Source organism: Trichomonas vaginalis, chromosome V (assembly GCF_026262505.1).
Source record: "Trichomonas vaginalis G3 chromosome V, whole genome shotgun sequence".
NCBI lineage: Eukaryota > Parabasalia > Trichomonadida > Trichomonadidae > Trichomonas > Trichomonas vaginalis.
In genome coordinates, this window is record NC_067207.1 from 29,747,435 (window position 1) to 29,771,823 (window position 24,389).

A 24,389-nucleotide genomic window follows, 5' to 3' on the forward strand; every position below is an offset into this window, starting at 1 on the left:
TATAAAGAAACTTTCGGTATCGTTAAAACATTTGACATACTAAAAGAAGAAATAGAAGCTACGAAATTGTTTAGGATTTCAAATATACATCGTACAATTCATGTGAAACGCTTATAAAATAACTGGGGTAGAAAAGAGGTTAGAAAAGAGGTTAGATCTAACCTTCTACCCTAAAATATATTTTTATTGAATTCTGTATAAAATTCTGAGTAAAATAATTTTTAGGGCTTGTGTCAAACCGTTGAGTTTTCACAAAATTCCAAAAATAACGTTTACCATGTGAAACGCTTATAAAATAACTGGGGTAGAAAACAGGTTAGAAAACAGGTTAGATCTAACCTTCTACCCTAAAATATATTTTTGTCTGATTTACGCTCATTACGATGAAGAAGTCTTGACAAAACATTTACGAAGAAGTCTTGAAAATTCAAGAGGGTAGAAAAGAGGTTAGAAAAGAGGTTAGATCTAACCTTCTACCCTAAAATATATTTTTGGGTCCTTTACGCTCATTACGAAGAAAGTCTTGACAAAACATAAACGATGAAATCTCAACAAAACATTTCGATGAAGAAATCTCAACAAAACATGTACGATGAAATCATGAAAATTCATGAAAATTCATGAAAATTCATGACAAATTCATGAAAATTCAAGAGGGTAGAAAAGAGGTTAGAAAAGAGGTTAGATCTAACCTTCTACCCTAAACATTATTTTTGGGTCCTTTACGCTCATTTCGATGAAGAAATCTCAACAAAACATTTACGAAGCAAAACATTTACGAAGCAAAACATTTACGATGAAATCATGAAAATTCATGAAAATTCATGAAAATTCATGACAAATTCAAGAGGGTAGAAAAGAGGTTAGAAAAGAGGTTAGATCTAACCTTCTACCCTAAACATTATTTTTGCCGAATTCTGTATGAAAATCATGAATTTCCTTAAGATAGAAAAAAAAATAAAGTTAGTTTTTTTAAAAAATATTTTTTTATCTTGTATGTAAGAACAGAAAATGTTAAAGGTTGAGTTTGAAACAGTTGGAAAGATAGACAATGACACCAAAGTGGTTAGAATAGGTGATTTAAACGTAAGATACTCAAAGAAATACAACAAATATTCTTTGTCAGACATTATATCTCCATCTGGAAAGAGACCGCAGGACTGGGTTAGAATTGCTTCAACTCAGAAAATTTTGACAAGAAATCCTGAGCTTTTGATATCGGTAAGATTCTATGGAACTGCAGCATATCTCATCGACAAAAGTCTTATACCAATAGTTTTGTTATGGTTAGACCCAGTTGTTGGATATAACTTCATAACACATGGTTCATTCGATACGGAACGTTGCAGTGAAGGCTTACTTTACATCGTTCAGAAACCGAAGGACTTCAACACAAAGAGATATAAGATAGGAAGAACATATAATATAACTCTAAGATATGACAGTATAGTCAATAGAGTCAAGGTTGTGTTTGCTAATGATATGAGAGCTGCAGAAACAGAACTACTTGAAAAGTTTGAGAAAATGTATGGTGCTCCCATAAAAGGTAAAGAAACGTTTGAAGTAGATGAGATAGATAGTGCTATAAAATTATTTGACGAAGTTGCTGAAAAATACATGTAAAAATAACGTTTACCATGTAAAACGCTTATAAAAAAAAAGAGGTGAGAAAAGAGGTGAGATCGCACCACTTCACCTAAACATTATTTTTTGCTGAATTCAGCACAAATTTCATGAGTTTTGTATGTTTTAGACCATGTGAAAAAACAGGTGAAAAAGGAGGTGAGATCGCACCTCTTCACCTAAACATTATTTTTATTGAATTCCGTATGAAAATCATATCTTTTATACAAGATAGAAAAAATAAAGTTAGTTTTATTTTTTTTTATTTTTTTATTTTGTATGTAAAGACAGATATGTCAACATCAGAGAACACAACAACAGTTATAGTCCATGAAGCTATAAATGAAGAATATGAGTGGGTTCAGTTTAACAAACAACTCCGTCTCATTCGTTCGGTCAAAGACGATATGTACCAAATGCAAAGTATTTTGACAGCATGTTTTGCACCAGATACTAAGAAACCACAAGACTGGTTTAGGAACCAAAGCACACAAGAATTTTTGAGCGAAGCACAGCGAGACATACTTTTTTCTGAAAACAGTGAAGAACAGCGAGTAAGTAAAAAATCTTACTCGCCTAAAACTCATGAAAATCGTGAAAAATTGCCAAACGGTTTGAGAGGATATTATGTACATAGACTTCTTGTAAATGCTGTTGCAATGTGGGCTTCACCTCGTTATGCTTGGTATGTTTGTAAACTTCTTGACGAAATTCATAGACAAGAACGTGAAGAGCTAGAGAACAAGCTTGAAGCAAAAGACAAAAGCATTCAGAAAAGAATACCGCGTTCGGTACCAAAAGGAAAGGAAAAGAACTATAAGTATATGATTTATACTGAAGAGATGGAAAATGAAGAAGACAGAGATATGGTTATGTTGCATTTAGTCAGAAGAAACAACAAAAGCTTTTACGACCTTGCTAAGATTTACAAATCTGACAGAAATTGGTTCTATCGCGAAAACTTACCGATTTCAATGACCCCAAATGAAGATGTGAAACAAATAGTTCAAGATACGTTACCTCAAACACACTATGATATGAAAGGTTGTACAATTCTTACCTTCAAAGAAGATTTGCCGCTACTGAAAGAAAAAATAACAGAGTATTTTGACAACTTCAAACAAGCAGAGTAAATTTCAATCTTTATTTTTCAAGCTTGACACCAAAGATGGCTCAGGTAGCTCTATAAGGTAAATTGTCTTGTCAAATCCTTCTGGCATTCCGAGTCCTTCCATCCGACATTCCGAGTCCTTCCTTCTGGCATTCCGAGTCCTTCCTTCCGACAAGAAAAAAATTTCCCGACAACTGGAAAAAAATTTCCCGACAACTGGAAAAAAATTTCCTGACAACTGGAAAAAAATTTCCTGACAACTGGAAAAAAATTTCCTGTTGTTCGTCCGTAAACCATTCAAATTTTCGAAAATTGAGAACTTTTTGGTCGAACTTCAGAAAAAGTTTTTCCTTCCGACAGAAAAAGTTTTTCCTTCCGACATTCCGAGTTTTTCCTTCCGACATTCCGAGTTTTTCCTTCCGACATTCCGAGTTTTTCCTTCCGACAGGACACAAACGGACGACTGACATTCCTCTTCCTGAATGTCTTCCAAAGCCAGAAGAACCGAAAGCTGCAGAACCACAACAGACTAAGACTAAACACTTACATTTTTACGCTTGACTTTTTACAATTTGAACTTTGTTTGCGTAGATATGAATTCTGAAAGAAGTATGAGGGTCTTGTATGACTTTGTACTTCTCCCATAGTTCATATCTGTCAAACTTACCTGCCATGGACTCTTTCATAAGTTCCATGAAATCGTCTTCTGACAATCCTGGGAAAAGTATAATGTCAGTAAGTATTCTCTTTACATCCTTACTTAAACTCTTTGCTGTCTGTACACAAATGACAACTGAGATGTTAAAGTGTCTGAGCTTCTTAAGAATTCGACACATATCTTGTTCTCTATTCTTTAACAAAGGATGAGAGGCGAAATCATCTAAGATAAGAAGACATCTATGAGGGTAAGTCTTCCAATCGTAAGATTGCAATTTCTTCGAAATGTATTCTATCTCTTTCTGTTTGTTTCTGAAGTGTTTCTTCTCTAATATTCTCTGCATTTCCTCATTTGGGTCTTTAAACTTCGAATTTATATACTCATTTATAGCATTGTACTTCAAAACCCTTCTTTGGTACTTCTTTATCCAATCTAACAACTCAGAGTCTTTTATACATACTAACTTAGACTTCTTTATAATATCTTTGAACGAATTGACGGTTTGGTCAAATTGACCAGAAGTACTACAAATGACAACTAACTCATAGAATGGGTTCTTCTCATCTAGTTCTTGTTGTTGTGCAGCCATTTTAAGATAAGTGAAAGTCTTACCCGACCCAGGTGGTGCAATTAGACCTGTTATACCATTCTGAGCAAATAAGAACTTGTCATGTATGGGTTTTATCTGAGCATTTTCTAACTTCCTCTTGTTCTTGTTTAAAACATTCTCAAATTTTTTGTCAATGTCAGCAAACTTTTTTTCTAACATATTTTTAGAAAAATTAAAATTTTTATCTTTTAGAAAATGTCTAGCGATTTCGCCATCTATATTCGAGACAAACTTTTTGACAGCAAAACATCTGTCGACCATAAAATCTTACATAGTGTAAACAAGAAAGGTGAATTTGTTCTAAAGTTCTGTTTCTGGGAATATGACAAGAACCATAAAACATTAAGCAGAGAAGTCTTAAAATTTGTCAATGACAGACTTGTTGACAGAGATGACGCCTCTTGGAGAGATGAAGTCCAACAAAAATTCTTAGAATGCAAAGAAGACACATGCGCTGTTCTTGAAGATGAAATAGAAAACAGAATAGAAGAGCTATTAAATGACAAAGAACTTTTACAGAAATATGGTTCGGAGAAATTTGACATAACTCCACCAGAAAAGAAGAAGAAAGGAAAGAAAGAGAAAAAAGTTGAAGAGAAGAAAGAACCTGAACCAGTTCCAGAGAAGGTGAGATATGACATGTAAAAATAAAATTTTATTTTTAGAACATTTCTGGGTCAATGTCAATGTTCTCTTCCTCTTTAGGAGTAAACACTGGCTTAGACTCTAAAATCTTTTTACCTAATTTACCTTGAACTTCAACTATCTTAGACTCATAATATTCATAGTCGTCTGTCTTCTTTGGTTCATAAGGTATAACAAGTTTGTATGCTTTACCTTCTTCAAGTTTTGAGAACCTTCTGTCAAAACTTTCTTTGACTGTTAACAAACCTTCTATGTCTAAGTCTTCAAATTTCGCACCATTTTTAGTCACAATAGCAAACTTAACTGGTTCGATGTTCCAAACTTTGTCAAATGAAGACTTTTCAAAATGGTAGAAGTAAACATTCAAATATGTGAATGGGTCTAGTTCTTCTTTAAGTCCTGACATGTACTTGTTTACTGAGATGAATTTCGTCATCTTTTCTATCGGATAAAAAAATATTTTTTTTTTAAAATTTACTCAGAAAAATTTTTCTTTGTATATACACCATTCTGAACATCTAAAAGATTTTTGATATTTGCCAAGAATGTTCGTTTAGACGCTGCCATATAACCATATTCTTGACAATACTGTTTATACGAATCGTACAATGACCTTTCATCTAAACACTCAAAGTTAGTCTCATCTATAAACAGTTCATATACACTCTTGTTTGCTTCTAACAATGTTTGTCTCTCTTCGGTATGTGGAATTTGTCTTGGATTGAACTTTGAAATATCTAATGTCATAAAATATGAGAACAAGTGGTTGTAAAAGTCAGATGTCAAAGTTTCTGCTAAGTCGTCAAAATATTCTGTATCTTGCATATGAGAATCTGACGTTCTGACAACTACATATCTTCTGTCAGAACTTTCTAACTTCATCGGAACAGCATTGTTTGAAACCATAATGAAGTTTGCAACATTTTCACAAACTCTTTGGTCTTTATATTTTCTTTCAACAACTCCAACTTTGTCTGTTATAAGACTCTTCAAAGCATCTGAGTTCAAAACTTTTGTTGTATCTATACTTTGAAGTTCGTTACATACTATAAGTTTCATATTCTCAATAGAAGAGTTAAATTTACCGCAGATGTTTTCTAAGTTTGTCATATTAGGGTTCGAATAACCTTCTAACAGTTTGCACAAAATATCTGTAAAGAAAGTATTCTTACCAGTTCCTTGTTTTCCAATTATAATGAGAGCAGTTTCATTTTTAGCACTTGGATGTTGTAAGATATTTGCAAACCAACATAAGATATACTCATAAACCTTTTCGTTTCCATTGCATATAATTTCTTTGACATGGTCTAACCAAGCTTCTATAATATTTTCTTTCCATTCTACTTGTTCATATTTATATCCAGTGAAGATAGAATAGAAGTTTGGAGAAGGTGTATAGAACTTTATACCTCGAACTGAAAAATCTTCTAACTTTGACAATAAGATATCCCAAGCATCTAACATCTTCATGCCAACTTGTACAACTTTTATTTTCTTAAGTTTCTGTTTACATTCTTGTTCTGAAACTATTGTCGCTTTAGGTTTGTTAAAGACAACATCCCATTCTTTCATAACATAACATTCTGGGGCAGAGTCAACATAAATGACTAAACGTTTCAAATTCTCGACTGCTTTGTTATAGTCTCTAAATGGACACATATTTCTGAATGCTTGGAAGTCATAAAAATCTGAAACATCTATTCTGTACATTTTTATAAAAATAAAAAAAATATTTTTTTTATTCTTGACTTTGTTCTTGAGCTATTTGTTGCATTTGTTGTTCTTGAGCTATTTGTTGTTGAAGTTGTTCTTGTAATACAATACTTTCACCAGTTGCATCTTCCAATTCGAAACTTTCTGCCGTCATTGACAAATACATAGGACATAAAAGTTTTACAGGAACAAAGTTTGCGTCAACTAAGGTTAAGTTTATGTTTGCCAAAGTGTTTGAGTTCACTAAAGCTGAAAACTCTGCATTCGAATGAACAATAGGCAAACCAGCAGAGAAAGTGTTGTTTATACGCATAAGTATCTTTTGGTCATAGTAGTTTCTGTCGACATTCGAATAACACTTTGAACCTAAGTTTGAAACAATATATAAAATAGGTGTACTTAAAGTCAATGGAACAGACATTCCTTGTATGACACCTTTTCCTGTTATAGGAAACTGTTGGTAGTAAAAACCAGATATAAGTTTTGTATTATAGCTCATATTGTTTATAGTAAACTCAGTCGGACATCCAAACATAATGAAACCTGCTCTAGTTGCAGCACATTTTACACCCGTACTTAAAGTATTAAATAAGTCAACAAAACCTGTTGGTGGTATATCTGAGTAAGTATCTTCAAAGGAGTATTTTTTACCATTCACAACAATAAAGTCTTCTGGTGTCAAAAGAGCAAAACAGGCTTTAGTCGTCATTGTGTTTAAGGTTAGTTTACAATATCGTCCTTGAGGACTTTGTAAGTTTGTTGTTATAGAATTATATGACTCAGGGTTTTTAGTCGTAATAGTATAAACCATTATGTCTTCTGCCATTTACTTAGCAAATAAACTTTAATGAAATGTTGTGGTCGTCAAATATTTTTATGACGTCTGGGAAACTATACTTTAAGTTCAACGTTTCACCTCCTTTCATAACGTATATCTTGTCAATGACATTATATGAAACACCACAGCAACTAACGTCGGGTTCTATTTCTTTGATGTTTATATCGTCTGCCTCTGTCAAAAGTTTCAATAGTTCTTTCAAAACTTCATGAGGTGCGATGACATATGAGTTCACTTTTACAGGGTTGTGTTCGACCAAGTTTAACATTATACTTAAAGCTTGACAAATCTTCTCCTGAGTTTGAAGTTTGTCTTTCAGTTGTTGGTAGTCATTTCGAATATCTGCAACAGAACTTAAGTCTCTGCTAACTTCAGGGTATGTTGGTTGTTCTTTTACAGGAACAATTGTTATACCATCTTCGTCTTCGTATGGTTTCCCCACTTCAACATCTCTTTCTTTGACATTGACAATAACACTTTGACTGTTTGTTTGAGTTGGTGAATTTAACTTCACATCTGCCACCGCCATTAAACCTTTTGAAACACTTACGCTTCTATTTTTCGGAAATGACATTTTACTTCGAATAAAAATATGGACGTATTCGGATATCTCTTTGAATTGAAGCAGAACAAAGTTTATACTCACAAACAATACAAATACATTGACAGAATAGTTCTTTACACAAACAATGGAAAATGTTATAGAATAGCAGTCTTTGCTGAACCAAAATATTTTCATAAAGCAAAGAAAGTTGGTATAACCGAGATGGTGAAAGTTCTTGAAGCAGACAAAAATATAACAACAAAACTTACAGATATTTCTAAAGGTAAGTTTATAATACAATTTTATGTCAAAACTGGTGTCATAACTATTTACGATGGTGAGAAGTCAGTTCAAGAACAACTTACTGACCTGCTGCCAAAATCTGCTCGATGGAAGCTGTCGTTATGCCAATCTGAGGAGCCCCAGCAGGTTTCATCGAACGAATCTTCAAAAGAGCATCTTCCGTGAAAAGTGCTATTGGTTTTGTAAACTTCTTTGCTCTCAATTCATCTGGACCGTCTCTGTCACCAGTATATTGTATTTGTACAGTACCAACAGTTGAAATACCACCCATAAAGTCTTCTGAGTCAGCAAATGGAATGCCAAGCCAAAAGTTTGAACGGTCTCCATTTGTATATTGAGTTTTTTGACTTCCTGTATGGGTCCATACTTTCACATATGGCATAATAGAACTTTGCATTTCAGGGTTAATGGTTGTTGTGAAGTTGTTGTTAAAGTTCATAGCATCTAATGTCAAGTTGTATGACCTCATATCTTCAACTGTAGAATATTCTTCTCTTGGATAATATTTGCCATCTATGTTTATATGATATTTAATACCAGGGTTGTAGAAACAAGAATAGTCATTTATAGTTCGTCTGAACAGTACAAACATAGTATCTGCATGTTTCATTGCAGTTGTTAAAGCAATATCTGTTCTTGCACCTGGGTCAGCACTTTGGTTTCCAACTTCACCTGCAAAGTCTTTGACAGATATTTGGTGTATAGGGAACATAAGTGGAACTGCAATATATTTGGCAGCTAAAGCATTTGAAATATCTGGGTCCAACATATAGACTGCAAGTCTGCTTTCTATTCTCTTGCATTCAAATTTTTCGCATGTGAACTTAACTGGGTCCCAAGCAGTTCCAGCAGCATTGAAATAATAGTTTACTTCAGTGTTGAAGTTTGAGAAACCAAAGTCTAAGTCAACTTTGTCTTTGCAAAATTCGGCGAATGACGTTTGATTTGCTCCCTTTACGTCTGTAAGAGTGAATGGGTCTTGCGTTGGTGCAATGACTAAGTTATTTTTGCTTGGAGTAAGTTCAATAGAAATTTTTCCTGCCCAGTTTGGCAAGTATCTTAAAAACCTGAAGATGAGGAAAGATGACAAAGGAACTCTAAGTTTCAGTTTTACTTTGGTTACTGCTGCTGCAGTTTGTCCAGAAAGGTCAACATAAACTCCTGGAACGTTAGGGTCAAGTCTTCTTATTTTCTCAATAGTTGCATATTGGTCTGTTTGTTCTCTAGCTTGTGGTTGTACTGAGTTTCTCAAAGCGAACCATTCATAGTTTGCCCATGTTACTGTTTGAACTAAGTCAGAGTTAGAATATATCTTATATCCCATGAAAACTTCTGGAGCATATTGGTATCCGACATAGAAAATTCCATTGCAACCTTTCTTGTCAGACAACTTGGCAGAAGGTTTTATTTCAATGTCTTGTTCCACGTATAAGAATGAGTTGTCAATAGAAATAATGTGAAACCTGTCGCATGCAATATCTACTGTTGTTGAAGAACCTTCACCAAACTCACCTACATTTCCATAAGAAACAGCAGTTGTATATTCGTAAGTTCCAGGAACTATTTCTGACCTTCTAATGGCATTGTCGCATTCGTTATACCATTCGGAAACATTTCCGTTCATGGCATCCAAAACTGTTGGCGTTATATTCTGAGCGGCGTACATTTCATATGGGTAAAAATATAGAATAGTTGGATTTATTTGTCATAATAGAACCCACGTGGACCAAGCTTTACTTTCTTCCTGGCTGAGTTTTTAACTCTTCTTTTTCCTTCATTGCCACTACTTTCACTTTGTTCTTCACTACTTTCACGACTTTCTCTTTCTTCTTTGGTGTCGCTTTGGTAACTTGCCCTCTGCTTCAAGTTGCATCTTTGCCTCATGTTCACCTAGTATGTTGTAAATTTCCCATGTCCTTTTTGCCTTTGGGCTCTGGTCGCCCATCTCAGGTAACCTATATCCTAGAAAGATTTTGTCATAGTTTGTATTTGAGTCTTCGCGTATTGTTTGCATGACTCTTTCCTGAGTTTCCGGTTCAAGCTCTTCAAACAGAGCTTGTCCATATGGAATAAGCTCGTTTCCAAATATATGTTTTTGTAGCCATTCTGGTTTTCTTTCCATGTTACCAACAATATCTTTTGTGAATGGGAAAGCTTTTACCCAATGTTTCAGTCTTTCGTCATTTATTTCTGTAGTTGGTTTTATTTTGTCAAGGAACATGTTTTTCAATACTAACATTTCATTTGGTACTGTCCATTTGAGTTTTCTTAAATATTCATCCCTTCTCAGTTCATTGTCTGCAAAGTAAGTTTTTATGATATTTTGCAAACTTTCGTTTGCAAGGTCATGTACAATAGGTTCTCTTCCTTCTCTCTCCCTAACTTTCTTTCTAAACTCTTCACCAAATATACCATCTCTATGGTTCTGTGTAGTTCTTTGAGATAAATGTTCTAGAACGTCAGGTGTTATATTTCCATCAGCCATGTTCATTTCATACTGGTCCAAAATATCTGCATCTTTCATATCTTTCAACGGCATTAAAGCCGCGCTTAAAATACCAGCTATATCTGGTTCACCATTCACTTCCATTGCGTCTACAACTTCTTGGAATTGTGGTTGTAAGTTTATGAACCACCTATCCGAATTAGCTTTATGACCCCATCTCATTGTAGTTCCATTGTCTGCAGAAACAAAAGTAGGTCTGTTTCCATCTTGGCTAGGTTCTGAATGAACTTTAAACAATGTTTCATTTTTATATGTTTTCTTGAAATTTAACCTTTTATTTTCACCGAGTTCATCCGAAGATTGAACGTTAAATGCTCGTAAGTAAAAAGGGTTGTTGTATTTGCGTACATTTTCTTTCAGTACTTCCATTCTATGCTGAATATTTTCATCTGATGTTGGAGTCTTTTGTATGTCGGCGAACATTTTTCGATATTCTTCTACCATGTCAGCCGAATTTTTTTTAGACTCTTGGAAAGATTCCATATTCTCCGCATACTCTTGTTGAAGGTCAAGATTTTTCGGCTGTTCCAAATCTTCATCTAGTTCTGTGAAGTTAGTTTCCAAAGGAGGGACTTGTTCGTTTCCTTCAGGCTCTTCTAGCTGTTGTTGCTGAACTATTTCTTCCATGTCTGGTTGTATCTGAACTTCTTCCTGTTGAGTTTCTTGTACCTCATCTGCTGGCATTTCATATATTCCGAGACCGTTTTCAACAATTTCCCTATCTACGTCATCCGCATTCATAAGCCTTTGTTCTTTCGTTCCGTCTCTATTTTTTACGCGTTTCATGACGAAAGTTGAATTGTCATTTAGCTCTGACATCAAATATCTCGGAGTAAATTCGTTCATGTCATTTGGATGATATGCTATTAAATCATATCTCTTAGCGAGCTTGTATTTTCCAGGTTTGAAATTATATCCCATTTGGTGCTGAGTCATAAAGCTAAATAGGTTCGGGTCAGTATTTCCATCCTTGAACTTTCTAATAGCTTCTTTATATCTGTCACTAAAGTCAAGAGTATCTGGGTAACCATAATCTTCCTTAAGCATTTTTAAGAATTCTTGGTTTCCTTGTTCTCTACTTCTTTTATGTCCTTGCTCTGTTTGTGGTTGTTGTTGTGCAGGGTTTTGAACTGTTGGTTGCTGTGCTGGTTGTGCAGGGTTTTGAACTGTTGGTTGCTGTGCTGGTGTGGAGGTGGTTGTTGTGTTGTTGTGTTGGTTTTGGTGCATGCCTGTGTCTATGTCCATGTGACGATGTAAATGTTCTAGGTAGTCCTGGTGCAGGTGCTTCTCTTGGAGGGTTTGGTGGTATATAAGTTCCACCAGCTGGCACATATGTTCCATCTGCAGCGTAATGTCCTACCTGACTTTTCGTTCTTAAGAAAGCATTTACTAGGTCTGTTTTGGTCTGTTGTAACTCTTTTTCTTGACTTTCCACAACAGTTGCTCTAACGGCGTCATAGGCACTTTGAACTGCCTGTCTCGTTGCTGCATCTGTTATTTTCGTCATATTTTGTGCTACTTCTCTTAACTCTTTGTCGAAACCTTCAGACTTCAGTTTCTTTCCAGATGAGAAGTCGTTCACTAGTTTCACCTTACTATGAAGAGCTTCGAAGGCGTTCTTAAAGTCAGCATTTGTTAAAGCTTCATTTGAACTGTCTTCATCCGCTTGTATTTTTGTCCTTATTGACCCTATAAGCTGGGCTGCTTTAGCGTTGGCTTGGGCATCTAACCAGTCATTATTAGCTTTTATATATTCTGCGCTTTTCATTGCCTTTTGCATGGCTGCGTCGTTATTTTTACTTTCTTGTGCTAAGTTTTCATACTGTACGGTTTGGTTTTGCAACTGTAAAAGTTTTTCTGCCTTTACATTTGCTTCAACTTCTTTTTTATACTCATCGCTTTCCATATATGTCTTCAGGGCTTTTTGTTTTATCTCTTCATCTTTCAGTACTTTATATTGAGTAGTATGGTTTTTCAAATTTATGACATCTTGTTCCATTTTTGCTACTTCTGCTGCTTTTTCTGACACTTTTTTCGCATATTCCTCTGTACTTAGTTCTTTCAGTTGTTCTTCTTTCTTCTTTTTCTCTACGTTTAACTCATTGAGTTTCTTTGTGTGTCTGTCATATTCTAGTTTCTTTTCGTTTTCACTTATTTGCTTCTGTATGTCTATGTTTGACTTTTTGACATCTGTTATTTGATTTTTGAGTGAACTCAAATTCATTTGACTTTGAGGGTTATAGGCTGTTCCGTCTGCAGCTCCACCATAGCCTGCCATTTTCGCTAAAAGTGCCGCTCTTAAACCTCCACTCTGTGCACCAAAAACTCGGTTTAAAAGCATAGGATTGCTTGACATTTGTTGCAACATAGTGGGGTCATTCAGCATTTGTTGTTGCAACTGTTGTTGTGGTGTCAGTTTTACTATTGGATGTTTCAATGCTCTCTTCCTCTTACGTATATTCTTACGTAGCTTACGTGGCATTTTAAGTGAAGTAAAAAACATTTACGATGAAGAAGTTTCGACAAAACATTTACGAAGAAATCATGAAAATTCAAGAGGTGAGAAAACAGGTGAGAAAACGGGTGACATCTCACCTCTTCACCTAAATTATATTTTTGGGTCATTTACGCTCATTACGATGAAGAAGTCTTGACAAAACATTTACGTTCATGTTTGACAAAACATGAAAACATATATAATTTGTGAAAAGCGACACATTATATAATGTTTTCGACCCAGAAGACTAACAATTTTCCGAATAAAAACTTCATTTATACTAAACATCTTCAGGGCTAGAAGGCACGAAGTGCCTGGAACCCCCCCTCCTTTTTTTTTTTTTTTTTTTTTTTTTTTTTTTAAGTGTTAAAAATATAATTCTCTCATTTGGTAATAAAATCGAAAATTTGATTTTTAAAATCTTACCAAGTTGTTGATGATGATTCACTTTCTTCATCATCATCACTGTATTGACATTAGACAAGAACAGTTTCATTAGAACGTTGAGATTCAATCCAGAGAAATCGACAACGAGACTTATCAATGAAAAACAATTCCAAATTCCTTTGACGATGTCGAATGCCGCAGAAGGACTCAATGTTTTGATTCCAATCACGAGTTTAAAGATCATGATGATTGGTACAAAGAAAGACAAAGTGCAGTTGATTTCTTTGGAAAGCGAATCAGAAAGAGAAGTTGTTTTCCATTCGAATATCACTGCTTATGATTTCTCTAGTAATTACATGGCTTTTGCACAAACAGATTCAACAATTTCCATCTACAAACACAGCGAATCAATGATTTTCTCGATACAACTAAACGCTGGAACAATCGAAGCTTTAGCTGTTTCTGCAATTTTCCAGATGGTCGCTGTAGGAACAAGAGAAGGAGAAATCTATTTAGTGTCTATTTTATCAAAACACGTGACACAGATTTTGAATTTGGAATCTTTTGTTTGCACAAATTTGGTAATTACTAAAAATTGGGGATTCATTGTTGCTTTTTGCGAAGGTTTGGATGATACAAACTTGGCCGCAAAGATCGTTGTTTATACTTGCAATGGAGTTAAAGTGGCTGAATACCCAATAAACAGATTACCAACATTCGTTTGCTCCTTCAATGACAGGTACGGATTCGACCACATCATTTTCACGAATTCGAATCAAGAAATGTTTTTGTTTGAAGCTCCTTTCCCTGAAAAGATGACGAAGATTTGCGATAAAATTGGAGATTCACTATATATTGAACAGTGGGGTACAAGGTCTCTGATTGCAATCACAACTGATGGTTCTGTTCATGTTATCCCGGTATTTTAATTTTTATTATTTTTATCTTGTATTATTGTAAATATATATTTTCGTTTTATATATATTATCTTTTCCAAAAATGTGTATCTCTTTATTCTGTTAATTTTACCAAAAGTTAACAAGAACATTCTCGCAACTTTGTTATATACTTATTTATTTGAAAGTAGATACACGTAAACTACAAAATTTATAGGGTTGTACAAACTGGCACAATTTTGCGGGCCGCGTGCCAGCTCCTGGCAGGCGGCCAAAATCAAAAAAGTGGCCAAAAATCGGGCCTCGTGGCGTGGAAAGGGTGGAGCCCGAAGGGCGACATCCTTTCCACGCCACTCGGCCTATGACCACAATTATATAATATGCTCATTATTTTTTCTTCTTTTCTCTTCTTTTTTTTTCTTTTTCTCTTTTCTTTCTTCTTTTTCCCTTTTCCCTTCCTTTTTTTCTAGTTTTGGAAAGGAAAAAGTAAAAAATTTAATAATTAATTTTATTACTATGAAAATATACTTTTTAGCTTATATTGTAAGCTGTGAGAGTTTTAAGTGATGGAAGATATAAATCAAATTTGAAATTCAACAAATCTTGTTATGATTAAGTTGAATATTGTACTCTAATTAAGAGTTTTCAGTTATGAACTCAGGTATTATATAATAAAAGTATAACTCAGGATAATAAAGAGGTTTTTAAAATGTAGATCTGAAAATCAAACTACCATGTTTGATATGATTAAGTTGAATAATGTTATTTTATTAAATGGTTCAAATCTGTGAAATCGGCAATTACAAATTAAAGGCGTAGTTCAAAAAATTAAAGAGATTTTAAAAATTTAATATCAGAATTAAACTAAAAAAAGGATTTAGTTATTTCAGTAATTATCAGAAAAGGTTAAAAAGATAGGGTAAGTAATGAGACTTGAGTGAGATGTGAGAAATCATATGTAAATAATTAGATATCTGGTTAGTAAGGTAGTAATGAGAGTTAAGATCTGGTTAGTAAGGTAGTAATGAGAGTTAAGATCTGGTTAGTAAGGTAGTAATGAGAGTTAAGATCTGGTTAGTAAGGTAGTAATGAGAGTTAAGATCTGGTTAGTAAGGTAGTAATGAGAGTTAAGATCTGGTTAGTAAGGTAGTAATGAGAGTTAAGATCTGGTTAGTAAGGTAGTAATGAGAGTTAAGATCTGGTTAGTAAGGTAGTAATGAGAGTTAAGATCTGGTTAGTAAGGTAGTAATGAGAGTTAAGATCTGGTTAGTAAGGTAGTAATGAGAGTTAAGATCTGGTTAGTAAGGTAGTAATGAGAGTTAAGATCTGGTTAGTAAGGTAGTAATGAGAGTTAAGATCTGGTTAGTAAGGTAGTAATGAGAGTTAAGATCTGGTTAGTAAGGTAGTAATGAGAGTTAAGATCTGGTTAGTAAGGTAGTAATGAGAGTTAAGATCTGGTTAGTAAGGTAGTAATGAGAGTTAAGATCTGGTTAGTAAGGTAGTAATGAGAGTTAAGATCTGGTTAGTAAGGTAGTAATGAGAGTTAAGATCTGGTTAGTAAGGTAGTAATGAGAGTTAAGATCTGGTTAGTAAGGTAGTAATGAGAGTTAAGATCTGGTTAGTAAGGTAGTAATGAGAGTTAAGATCTGGTTAGTAAGGTAGTAATGAGAGTTAAGATCTGGTTAGTAAGGTAGTAATGAGAGTTAAGATCTGGTTAGTAAGGTAGTAATGAGAGTTAAGATCTGGTTAGTAAGGTAGTAATGAGAGTTAAGATCTGGTTAGTAAGGTAGTAATGAGAGTTAAGATCTGGTTAGTAAGGTAGTAATGAGAGTTAAGATCTGGTTAGTAAGGTAGTAATGAGAGTTAAGATCTGGTTAGTAAGGTAGTAATGAGAGTTAAGATCTGGTTAGTAAGGTAGTAATGAGAGTTAAGATCTGGTTAGTAAGGTAGTAATGAGAGTTAAGATCTGGTTAGTAAGGTAGTAATGAGAGTTAAGATCTGGTTAGTAAGGTAGTAATGAGAGTTAAGATCTGGTTAGTAAGGTAGTAATGAGAGTTAAGATCTGGTTAGTAAGGTAGTAATGAGAGTTAAGATCTGGTTAGTAAGGTAGTAATGAGAGTTAAGATCTGGTTAGTAAGGTAGTAATGAGAGTTAAGATCTGGTTAGTAAGGTAGTAATGAGAGTTAAGATCTGGTTAGTAAGGTAGTAATGAGAGTTAAGATCTGGTTAGTAAGGTAGTAATGAGAGTTAAGATCTGGTTAGTAAGGTAGTAATGAGAGTTAAGATCTGGTTAGTAAGGTAGTAATGAGAGTTAAGATCTGGTTAGTAAGGTAGTAATGAGAGTTAAGATCTGGTTAGTAAGGTAGTAATGAGAGTTAAGATCTGGTTAGTAAGGTAGTAATGAGAGTTAAGATCTGGTTAGTAAGGTAGTAATGAGAGTTAAGATCTGGTTAGTAAGGTAGTAATGAGAGTTAAGATCTGGTTAGTAAGGTAGTAATGAGAGATCTGCGGGCAGTAATGATACATCTATGAGTACATAACTAAAACCTGAGTTCTATGAGCGAAATCTGAGAGCTGAAAGCCGAGAGATCTAAGGTAAGTAATGAGAGAAGAGAATTTGAAATTTTACAAAATACGTTTACTCATACAAAATAATTCGCATTCTTTTATAACGAATCTCAATGCCAATTAATACATAAAACAGATTTTAGCAATCAATTGCAAGATTTAGAAAGATTTTATTTATAATCTCAGCCAAATTAACAAATATTTTATTGATTTCGTAAAAAATAGCAATAAAACATAAAAATATGACATTCTATTTTTCCAAAAAAATTTCAAAAATCATTTTTTAACATGAAATTTATATTTTTTAATTTTTTTTTTAAATTTTGAATTTTTTTTGGAATTTTCAATCATGTCAAAAGTCGGGATCTACAAATGTATTCTCTTTGACATAGGATAAAAATATCCTTTCTTATAATTTCATTGTAAAATAAAATTTTCTTAAATTTATTGAATCCAAACTTAACTTTGCAACATTTTATTATCATAAAAACTAAGAAACATCAGGTAAACTTCAATTTGGAGAGCTTAAAATCATATCTAAATTGAAAAATAAGGGGAAAAAAATTGTAAAAAAAAATCTCATTAGATGGGGCAAAAAGTGACTTTTTTAATGTGGTTTTTAAAAAAATCGTGCCAGCTGGCCAAAAAAGGTGTGCCAGCAGGCGTGCCAGTTTGTACAACCCTAAAAATTTATATTAACAACAAAAGTGTATTTAATTAATACAAATCATTCAATTCGGAGTAATATATATTATCTCCACAGAATTTATTATGGCTTGGATCAGATTTAACTTTCTCATAGAATTCTGTTACATTACAATTATGAAGAATACTAACTCTGTTGTCAATTTCTAATATCTTCTTAATAACAGATAAATCAATCATAAATTCAGAATCAGGAATATCATTTGCATAACTAGGCCATTTTTGCTTATCAACTGTCTCAATTAAAAGCTTTATATATTTGAAGTTTGATTCAATATCAATTGCAGCTGGTGATCCAATATGTCCAAGATTCATGTTCTTATTATAAACTGCCCAAATTCCTAACGATTGGCAAAATCCAATATTTGCCCAATCTTCAAAATTCGATCCTATAAAATAGATTCCTGTTTTTTCTTTCATCATCATTGCTTTAAATCCAGATGAACCAGGTGGAGTTATAAAATATTTTGCTCCTGCCAATACTTGAACACATGATTTTATCGAACCTAATTGTGAATCATCATGAAACTCCCATCTTATATTCATGAAATGATTTTTTACAACAACTATGAGTTCTTGGATATTAGTTACATGTCTTGCTCTTCCATATGGTCTATTTGTAATGACACCATAATTAGGAATGATATCTGATAAATTATATAATTTGAAAATGTGATCTCTTAATTCACAATTGAAATGAACTTGCCCATTCGGCCGATCTTGGGGTGATAAGACGTATAAATTGTGGACGAGTTCAAAACTCCATGATAAATGATGTAATGGAACATCTTGGAATCCAAGTTCATCCAAGTTTCTTCTAACATACCCTTGATTACCCATTATTGCAAGCTTTGACTTCTTAACAATATCTTTTGGAAGGTATAGTAAACCTGCCATAGGTGAGTCACTTATAAAATGGCCCCAAGGACCAAAATGAATTGATCCAAGTATTAAATGATCGATTTCTCTATGAGAATTAGTGATTCTTGATTTACTATATGTTTTCTTGGCCCATGGGAATATGAGAAAAGAATCATCTGTGAAAATTCCTTGACTTGTAACTAAAACATGCTGGAAATGATAATAAGTTGTAAATTCTCGGGCAGCTGCTGAAAAACAAAATAAAACATCATAAATTCTACCTTTTCCAATTAACATGACAAGTTTATTGTCAGCATATGGACTAATAAAATTCAGTTCTTTCATTTCTGCTATATTTTTACACTCAAATGCTTTAATCTCTTTTGAAATCGTAAATTCCTCTTTGATTTGAAATTTCTGGACAGGATGTAAGATCGTTATTATTCCTATTACATTGAAAAACTCTGAAAAATTTACCGAAATTGCAAAACAAAGCATAAGGATATTATAAATACAAGCAATAAATAATGTATATCGATTACTATGGGGAAAAGACTCATCAGCTTCCATATTTGATGATAAAAGAGGGTTTTGTTTTCTTTTATTTTGAATATTTTTATCCTCCTTATGATATAAATTTTCTTTTAATTGCATAAAGACATATAAATCCAAGAATGTTTAAAAATTGAATTTCTTTGAGGAGGATTAATAATTAAATGCACTTTGAAAAAATCAAACTGTTTCCAATATATTCTTCTTGATATTGGTTTTCAAATGCGGTTCATTAATATTGGGCCAATTTTTGTATTATTTTGTCATTCTGATTTTACATATCTAAAAATTCAAAATCATGCGCTTAAATGAAGTCTACAATCATAAATTCATGTAGTTATTGCCAATGGAAAACTTATTTTTAATTAATATTTATTGCTTTTTTTTTCAAATTGTCTCCTCATAAATTTGACAGCAGAAATCGAATCAGCGGAGCCAGAAGAATCAGATTACGTGTGGAAAATAGGTTTTGAACGCTTAGATAGGGCTAAAATGAGACTTTATGAGATGTGTTGTATAATTATAGTTTTTGCGATAATGTGTCATGAGATCAGAATATGAAGAGAGTAAATATGTATTATTGTCACAGGTTTATATGTGGGGATAGCTCGATAGAGTCTCTAAAAGAGATTAGTACGTGAGTAAGGCGATTTAATAAACAAAAGAAAGAAATAATTAATTTTTTTTTTAACTTCGAAAAGATTGTATGAAAGTGTCTTTGATTGTAAGATACATTTAGATCGACAAGAGTGTATTGTGCACTCTTGTCGGTCAAACTTCCGCATTCAAGTTATGAATGCGGAAGATTGTCTCATTCTGGGAGACATGCAGTGACAATGTCTCCCGGAATGAGACATGCAGACCGACAAGAGTGCACAATACACTCTTGTCGGTCGAAGTTTTGCAATCGCGTTGTGATTGCAAAAGATTGTGCTATTCCTGCATATTTTCTACGAGCCTGCTTCATAAAATTGAATCCTTCTATCCAAATTAAATGCGATTTCGCTAATCTTTCATCTAAAATCACTAATCAGAAGCATATTGCAAGTTAACTTGAACCGGCATGTTCCTCCTATCCTGTCTTTCAGTTCTTTCTATCAGCCATGGTTCACAAGGAGGAGAGCTTTGCGCACAATCAGACATAAGATTGCGGCAGAGGAACCGGGAAGAGAGCAGCTTGAAGCGGTAAGATGTCCGAATGCTGTCTCCCAGGTGTATCTGTCAGGCAAAGTTCACAAGGAGGAGAGCTTTGCGCACAATCAAACAGAAGATTGCGGCAGAGGAACCGGGAAGAGAGCAGCTTGAAGCGGTAAGCTGTTTTCAAGTCTTTAGTTAACAAACTTTAACAAAAGACATCTAAAAAATTTGAAATAATTGCAAAATAATGCCGTCAGGTAATGCGCACCTAAGGGAGGTGTTTTGCGGGAGCTGGGGGTATCTTGGTGAGTACTCAGGAGGCCAAGAAGGGCACCCCAACCGACATTTTGCTGACGCATTGTGTAAGCAACCATTCTGATAACAGCTCAAACCGTCGGGACAAAATAATTTATGAAATTATAAGTCATCTTTCTAATACATATTTTTGGTAATGAGAGTTAAGATTCTGGTTAGTAAGGTAGTAATGAGAGTTAAGATCGGTTAGTAAGTTAGTAATGAGAGTTAAGATCTGTTAGTAAGGTAGTAAGAGAGTTAAGATCTTGGTTAGTAAGTAGTAATGAGAGTTAAGATCTGGTTAGTAAGGTAGTAATGAGAGTTAAGATCTGGTTAGTAAGGTAGTAATGAGAGTTAAGATCTGGTTAGTAAGGTAGTAATGAGAGTTAAGATCTGGTTAGTAAGTAGTAATGAGAGTTAAGATCTGGTTTAGTAAGGTAGTAATGAGAGTTAAGATCTGGGTTAGTAAGTATTAGTAAATGAGAGTTAAGATCTGGGTTAGTAAGGTAGTAATGAGAGTTAAGATCTGGTTAGTAAGGTAGTAATGAGAGTTAAGATCTGGTTAGTAAGGTAGTAATGAGAGTTAAGATCTGGTTAGTAAGGTAGTAATGATAAGTTAAGATCTGGTTAGTAAGGTAGTAATGAGAGTTAAGATCTGGTTAGTAAGGTAGTAATGAGAGTTAAGATCTGGTTAGTAAGGTAGTAATGAGATTAAATCTGGTTAGTAAGGTAGTAATGAGAGTTAAGATCTGGTTAGTAAGTAGTAATTGAGAGTTAAGATCTGGTTAGTAAGGTAGTAATGAGAGTTAAGAATCTGAGTATAGTAATAGGTAGTAATGAGAGTTAAGATCTGGTTAGTAAGGTGAGTAATGAGAGTTAAGATCTGGTTAGTAAGGTAGTAATGAGAGTTAAGATCTGGTTAGTAAGGTAGTAATGAGAGTTAAGGATCTGGTTAGTAAGGTAGTAATGAGAGTTAAAGATCTGGTTAGTAAGGTAGTAATGAGAGTTAAGATCTGTGTTAGTAAGGTAGTAATGAGAGTTAAGATCTGGTTAGTAAGGTAGTAATTTTTTGAGGAGTTAAGATCTGGTTAGAATAGTAATGAGAAGTTAAGATTCTGAGTTGTGGTAAGGGTAGTTAATGAGAGTTTAAGATCTGGTTAGTAAGGGTAGTAATGAGAGTTAAGATCTGGTTAGTAAGGTAGTAATGAGTAGATCTGCGGGCCAGTAATGATACATCTATGAGTACATAACTAAACCTGAGTTCTATGAGCGAAATCTGAGAGCTGAAAGCCGAAGAATCTAAGGTAAGTAATGAGAGAAGAGAATTTGAAAATTTACAAAATACGTTTACTCATACAAAATAATTCGCATTCTTTTATAACGAATCTCAATGCCAATTAATACATAAAACAGATTTTAGCAATCAATTGCAAGATTAGAAAGATTTTATTTATAATCTCAGCCAAATTAACAAATATTTTATTGATTTCGTAAAAAATAGCAATAAACATAAAAATATGACATTCTATTTTTCCAAAAAAATTTCAAAAATCATTTTTTAACATGAAATATATTTTTTAATTTTTTTTTTAAATTTTGAATTTTTTTTTAATTTTCAATCATGTCAAAAGTCGGGATCTACAAATGTATTCTCTTTGACATAGGATAAAAAATACCTTTCTTATAATTTCATTGTAAAATAAAATTTTCTTAAATTTATTGAATCCAAACTTAACTTTGCAACATTTTATTATCATAAAAACTAAGAAACATCAGGTAAACTTCAATTTGGAGAGCTTAAAATCATATCTAAATTGAAAAATAAGGGGAAAAAAATTGTAAAAAAAAATCTCATTAGATGGGGCAAAAAGTGACTTTTTTAATTGGTTTTTTAAAAAAATCGTGCCAGCTGGCAAAAAAGGTGTGCCAGCAGGCGTGCCAGTTTGTAAAACCCTAAAAATTTATATAACAACAAAAGTGTATTTAATTAATACAAATCATTCAATTCGGAGTAATATATATTATCTCCACAGAATTTATTATGGCTTGGATCAGATTTAACTTTCTCATAGAATTCTGTTACATACAATTATGAAGAATACTAACTCTGTTGTCAATTTCTATATCTTCTTAATAACAGATAATCAATCATAAATTCAGAATCAGGAAATCATTTGCATAACTAGGCCATTTTTGCTTATCAACTGTCTCAATTAAAAGCTTTATATATTTGAAGTTTGATTCAATATCAATTGCAGCTGGTGATCCAATATGTCAAGATTCATGTTCTTATTATAAACTGCCCAAATTCCTAACGATTGGCAAAATCCAATATTTGCCCAATCTTCAAAATTCGATCCTATAAATAGAGATTCCTGTTTTTTCTTCATTCATCATTGCTTAAATCCAGATGAACCAGGTGGAGTTTATAAATATTTTGCTCCTGCCAATACTTGAACACATGATTTATTCGAACCTAAATACTAAACATCTTCAGGGCTAGAAGGCACGAAGTGCCTGGAAGCCCCACTACCTTTTTTTTTTTTTTTTTTTTTTTTTTTTTTTTTAAGTGTTAAAAATATAATTCTCTCATTTGGTAATAAAATCGAAAATTTGATTTTTAAAATCTTACCAAGTTGTTGATGATGATTCACTTTCTTCATCATCATCACTGTATTGACATTAGACAAGAACAGTTTCATTAGAACGTTGAGATTCAATCCAGAGAAATCGACAACGAGACTTATCAATGAAAAACAATTCCAAATTCCTTTGACGATGTCGAATGCCGCAGAAGGACTCAATGTTTTGATTCCAATCACGAGTTTAAAGATCATGATGATTGGTACAAAGAAAGACAAAGTGCAGTTGATTTCTTTGGAAAGCGAATCAGAAAGAGAAGTTGTTTTCCATTCGAATATCACTGCTTATGATTTCTCTAGTAATTACATGGCTTTTGCACAAACAGATTCAACAATTTCCATCTACAAACACAGCGAATCAATGATTTTCTCGATACAACTAAACGCTGGAACAATCGAAGCTTTAGCTGTTTCTGCAATTTTCCAGATGGTCGCTGTAGGAACAAGAGAAGGAGAAATCTATTTAGTGTCTATTTTATCAAAACACGTGACACAGATTTTGAATTTGGAATCTTTTGTTTGCACAAATTTGGTAATTACTAAAAATTGGGGATTCATTGTTGCTTTTTGCGAAGGTTTGGATGATACAAACTTGGCCGCAAAGATCGTTGTTTATACTTGCAATGGAGTTAAAGTGGCTGAATACCCAATAAACAGATTACCAACATTCGTTTGCTCCTTCAATGACAGGTACGGATTCGACCACATCATTTTCACGAATTCGAATCAAGAAATGTTTTTGTTTGAAGCTCCTTTCCCTGAAAAGATGACGAAGATTTGCGATAAAATTGGAGATTCACTATATATTGAACAGTGGGGTACAAGGTCTCTGATTGCAATCACAACTGATGGTTCTGTTCATGTTATCCCGGTATTTTAATTTTTATTATTTTTATCTTGTATTATTGTAAATATATATTTTCGTTTTATATATATTATCTTTTCCAAAAATGTGTATCTCTTTATTCTGTTAATTTTACCAAAAGTTAACAAGAACATTCTCGCAACTTTGTTATATACTTATTTATTTGAAAGTAGATACACGTAAACTACAAAATTTATAGGGTTGTACAAACTGGCACAATTTTGCGGGCCGCGTGCCAGCTCCTGGCAGGCGGCCAAAATCAAAAAAGTGGCCAAAAATCGGGCCTCGTGGCGTGGAAAGGGTGGAGCCCGAAGGGCGACATCCTTTCCACGCCACTCGGCCTATGACCACAATTATATAATATGCTCATTATTATTTTTTCTTCTTTTCTTTTCTTTTTTTTCTTTTTTCTTTTCTTTCTTCTTTTTCCCTTT

At 33.5% G+C, this 24,389-nt stretch overlaps 7 protein-coding genes and 1 pseudogene across 8 annotated transcripts, besides 1 other annotated feature; 2 read left to right on the top strand and 6 right to left on the bottom strand.

Annotated features, from left to right (window-relative positions):
- Nucleotides 1-13,408: part of a mobile genetic element that runs on past the window's edge.
- Nucleotides 2,196-2,756, top strand: TVAGG3_0426770 (KilA, N-terminal/APSES-type HTH, DNA-binding family; the record flags this gene model as incomplete). Its single annotated transcript, XM_051233658.1, has 1 exon — nucleotides 2,196-2,756. A coding segment is annotated over one exon (561 nt), but the record flags the coding sequence as incomplete, so codon positions are not given.
- Nucleotides 3,684-4,161, bottom strand: TVAGG3_0426780 (P-loop containing nucleoside triphosphate hydrolases family; the record flags this gene model as incomplete). The annotated part of the gene is made up of 1 exon (XM_051233659.1): nucleotides 3,684-4,161. A coding segment is annotated over one exon (478 nt), but the record flags the coding sequence as incomplete, so codon positions are not given.
- Nucleotides 4,664-5,083, bottom strand: TVAGG3_0426790 (protein of unknown function, DUF4108 family; the record flags this gene model as incomplete). The annotated part of the gene is made up of 1 exon (XM_051233660.1): nucleotides 4,664-5,083. The coding sequence occupies one exon, from the start codon at nucleotides 5,081-5,083 to the stop codon at nucleotides 4,664-4,666; it is 420 nt and encodes a 139-aa protein (XP_051103390.1).
- Nucleotides 8,767-9,711, bottom strand: TVAGG3_0426800 (protein of unknown function, DUF4106 family; the record flags this gene model as incomplete). The annotated part of the gene is made up of 1 exon (XM_051233661.1): nucleotides 8,767-9,711. A coding segment is annotated over one exon (945 nt), but the record flags the coding sequence as incomplete, so codon positions are not given.
- TVAGG3_0426810 lies at nucleotides 9,763-10,713 on the bottom strand (annotated as a pseudogene). Its single transcript has one exon. A coding segment is annotated over exon 1 (951 nt).
- On the bottom strand, nucleotides 11,968-13,033 carry TVAGG3_0426820 (protein of unknown function, DUF4106 family; the record flags this gene model as incomplete). Its single annotated transcript, XM_051233662.1, has 1 exon — nucleotides 11,968-13,033. A coding segment is annotated over one exon (1,066 nt), but the record flags the coding sequence as incomplete, so codon positions are not given.
- Nucleotides 13,409-17,490: 4,082 nt separating the features above from the next.
- On the bottom strand, nucleotides 17,491-20,546 carry TVAGG3_0426830 (glycosyltransferase family; the record flags this gene model as incomplete). The annotated part of the gene is made up of 1 exon (XM_051233663.1): nucleotides 17,631-18,963. A coding segment is annotated over one exon (1,333 nt), but the record flags the coding sequence as incomplete, so codon positions are not given.
- Nucleotides 20,547-23,135: 2,589 nt separating this feature from the next.
- On the top strand, nucleotides 23,136-24,019 carry TVAGG3_0426840 (platelet formation protein family; the record flags this gene model as incomplete). The annotated part of the gene is made up of 1 exon (XM_001287263.1): nucleotides 23,227-23,970. One exon carries the CDS (start codon nucleotides 23,227-23,229, stop codon nucleotides 23,968-23,970), a length of 744 nt encoding a protein of 247 aa, XP_001287264.1.
- Between the last annotated feature and the right edge of the window lie 370 nt (nucleotides 24,020-24,389).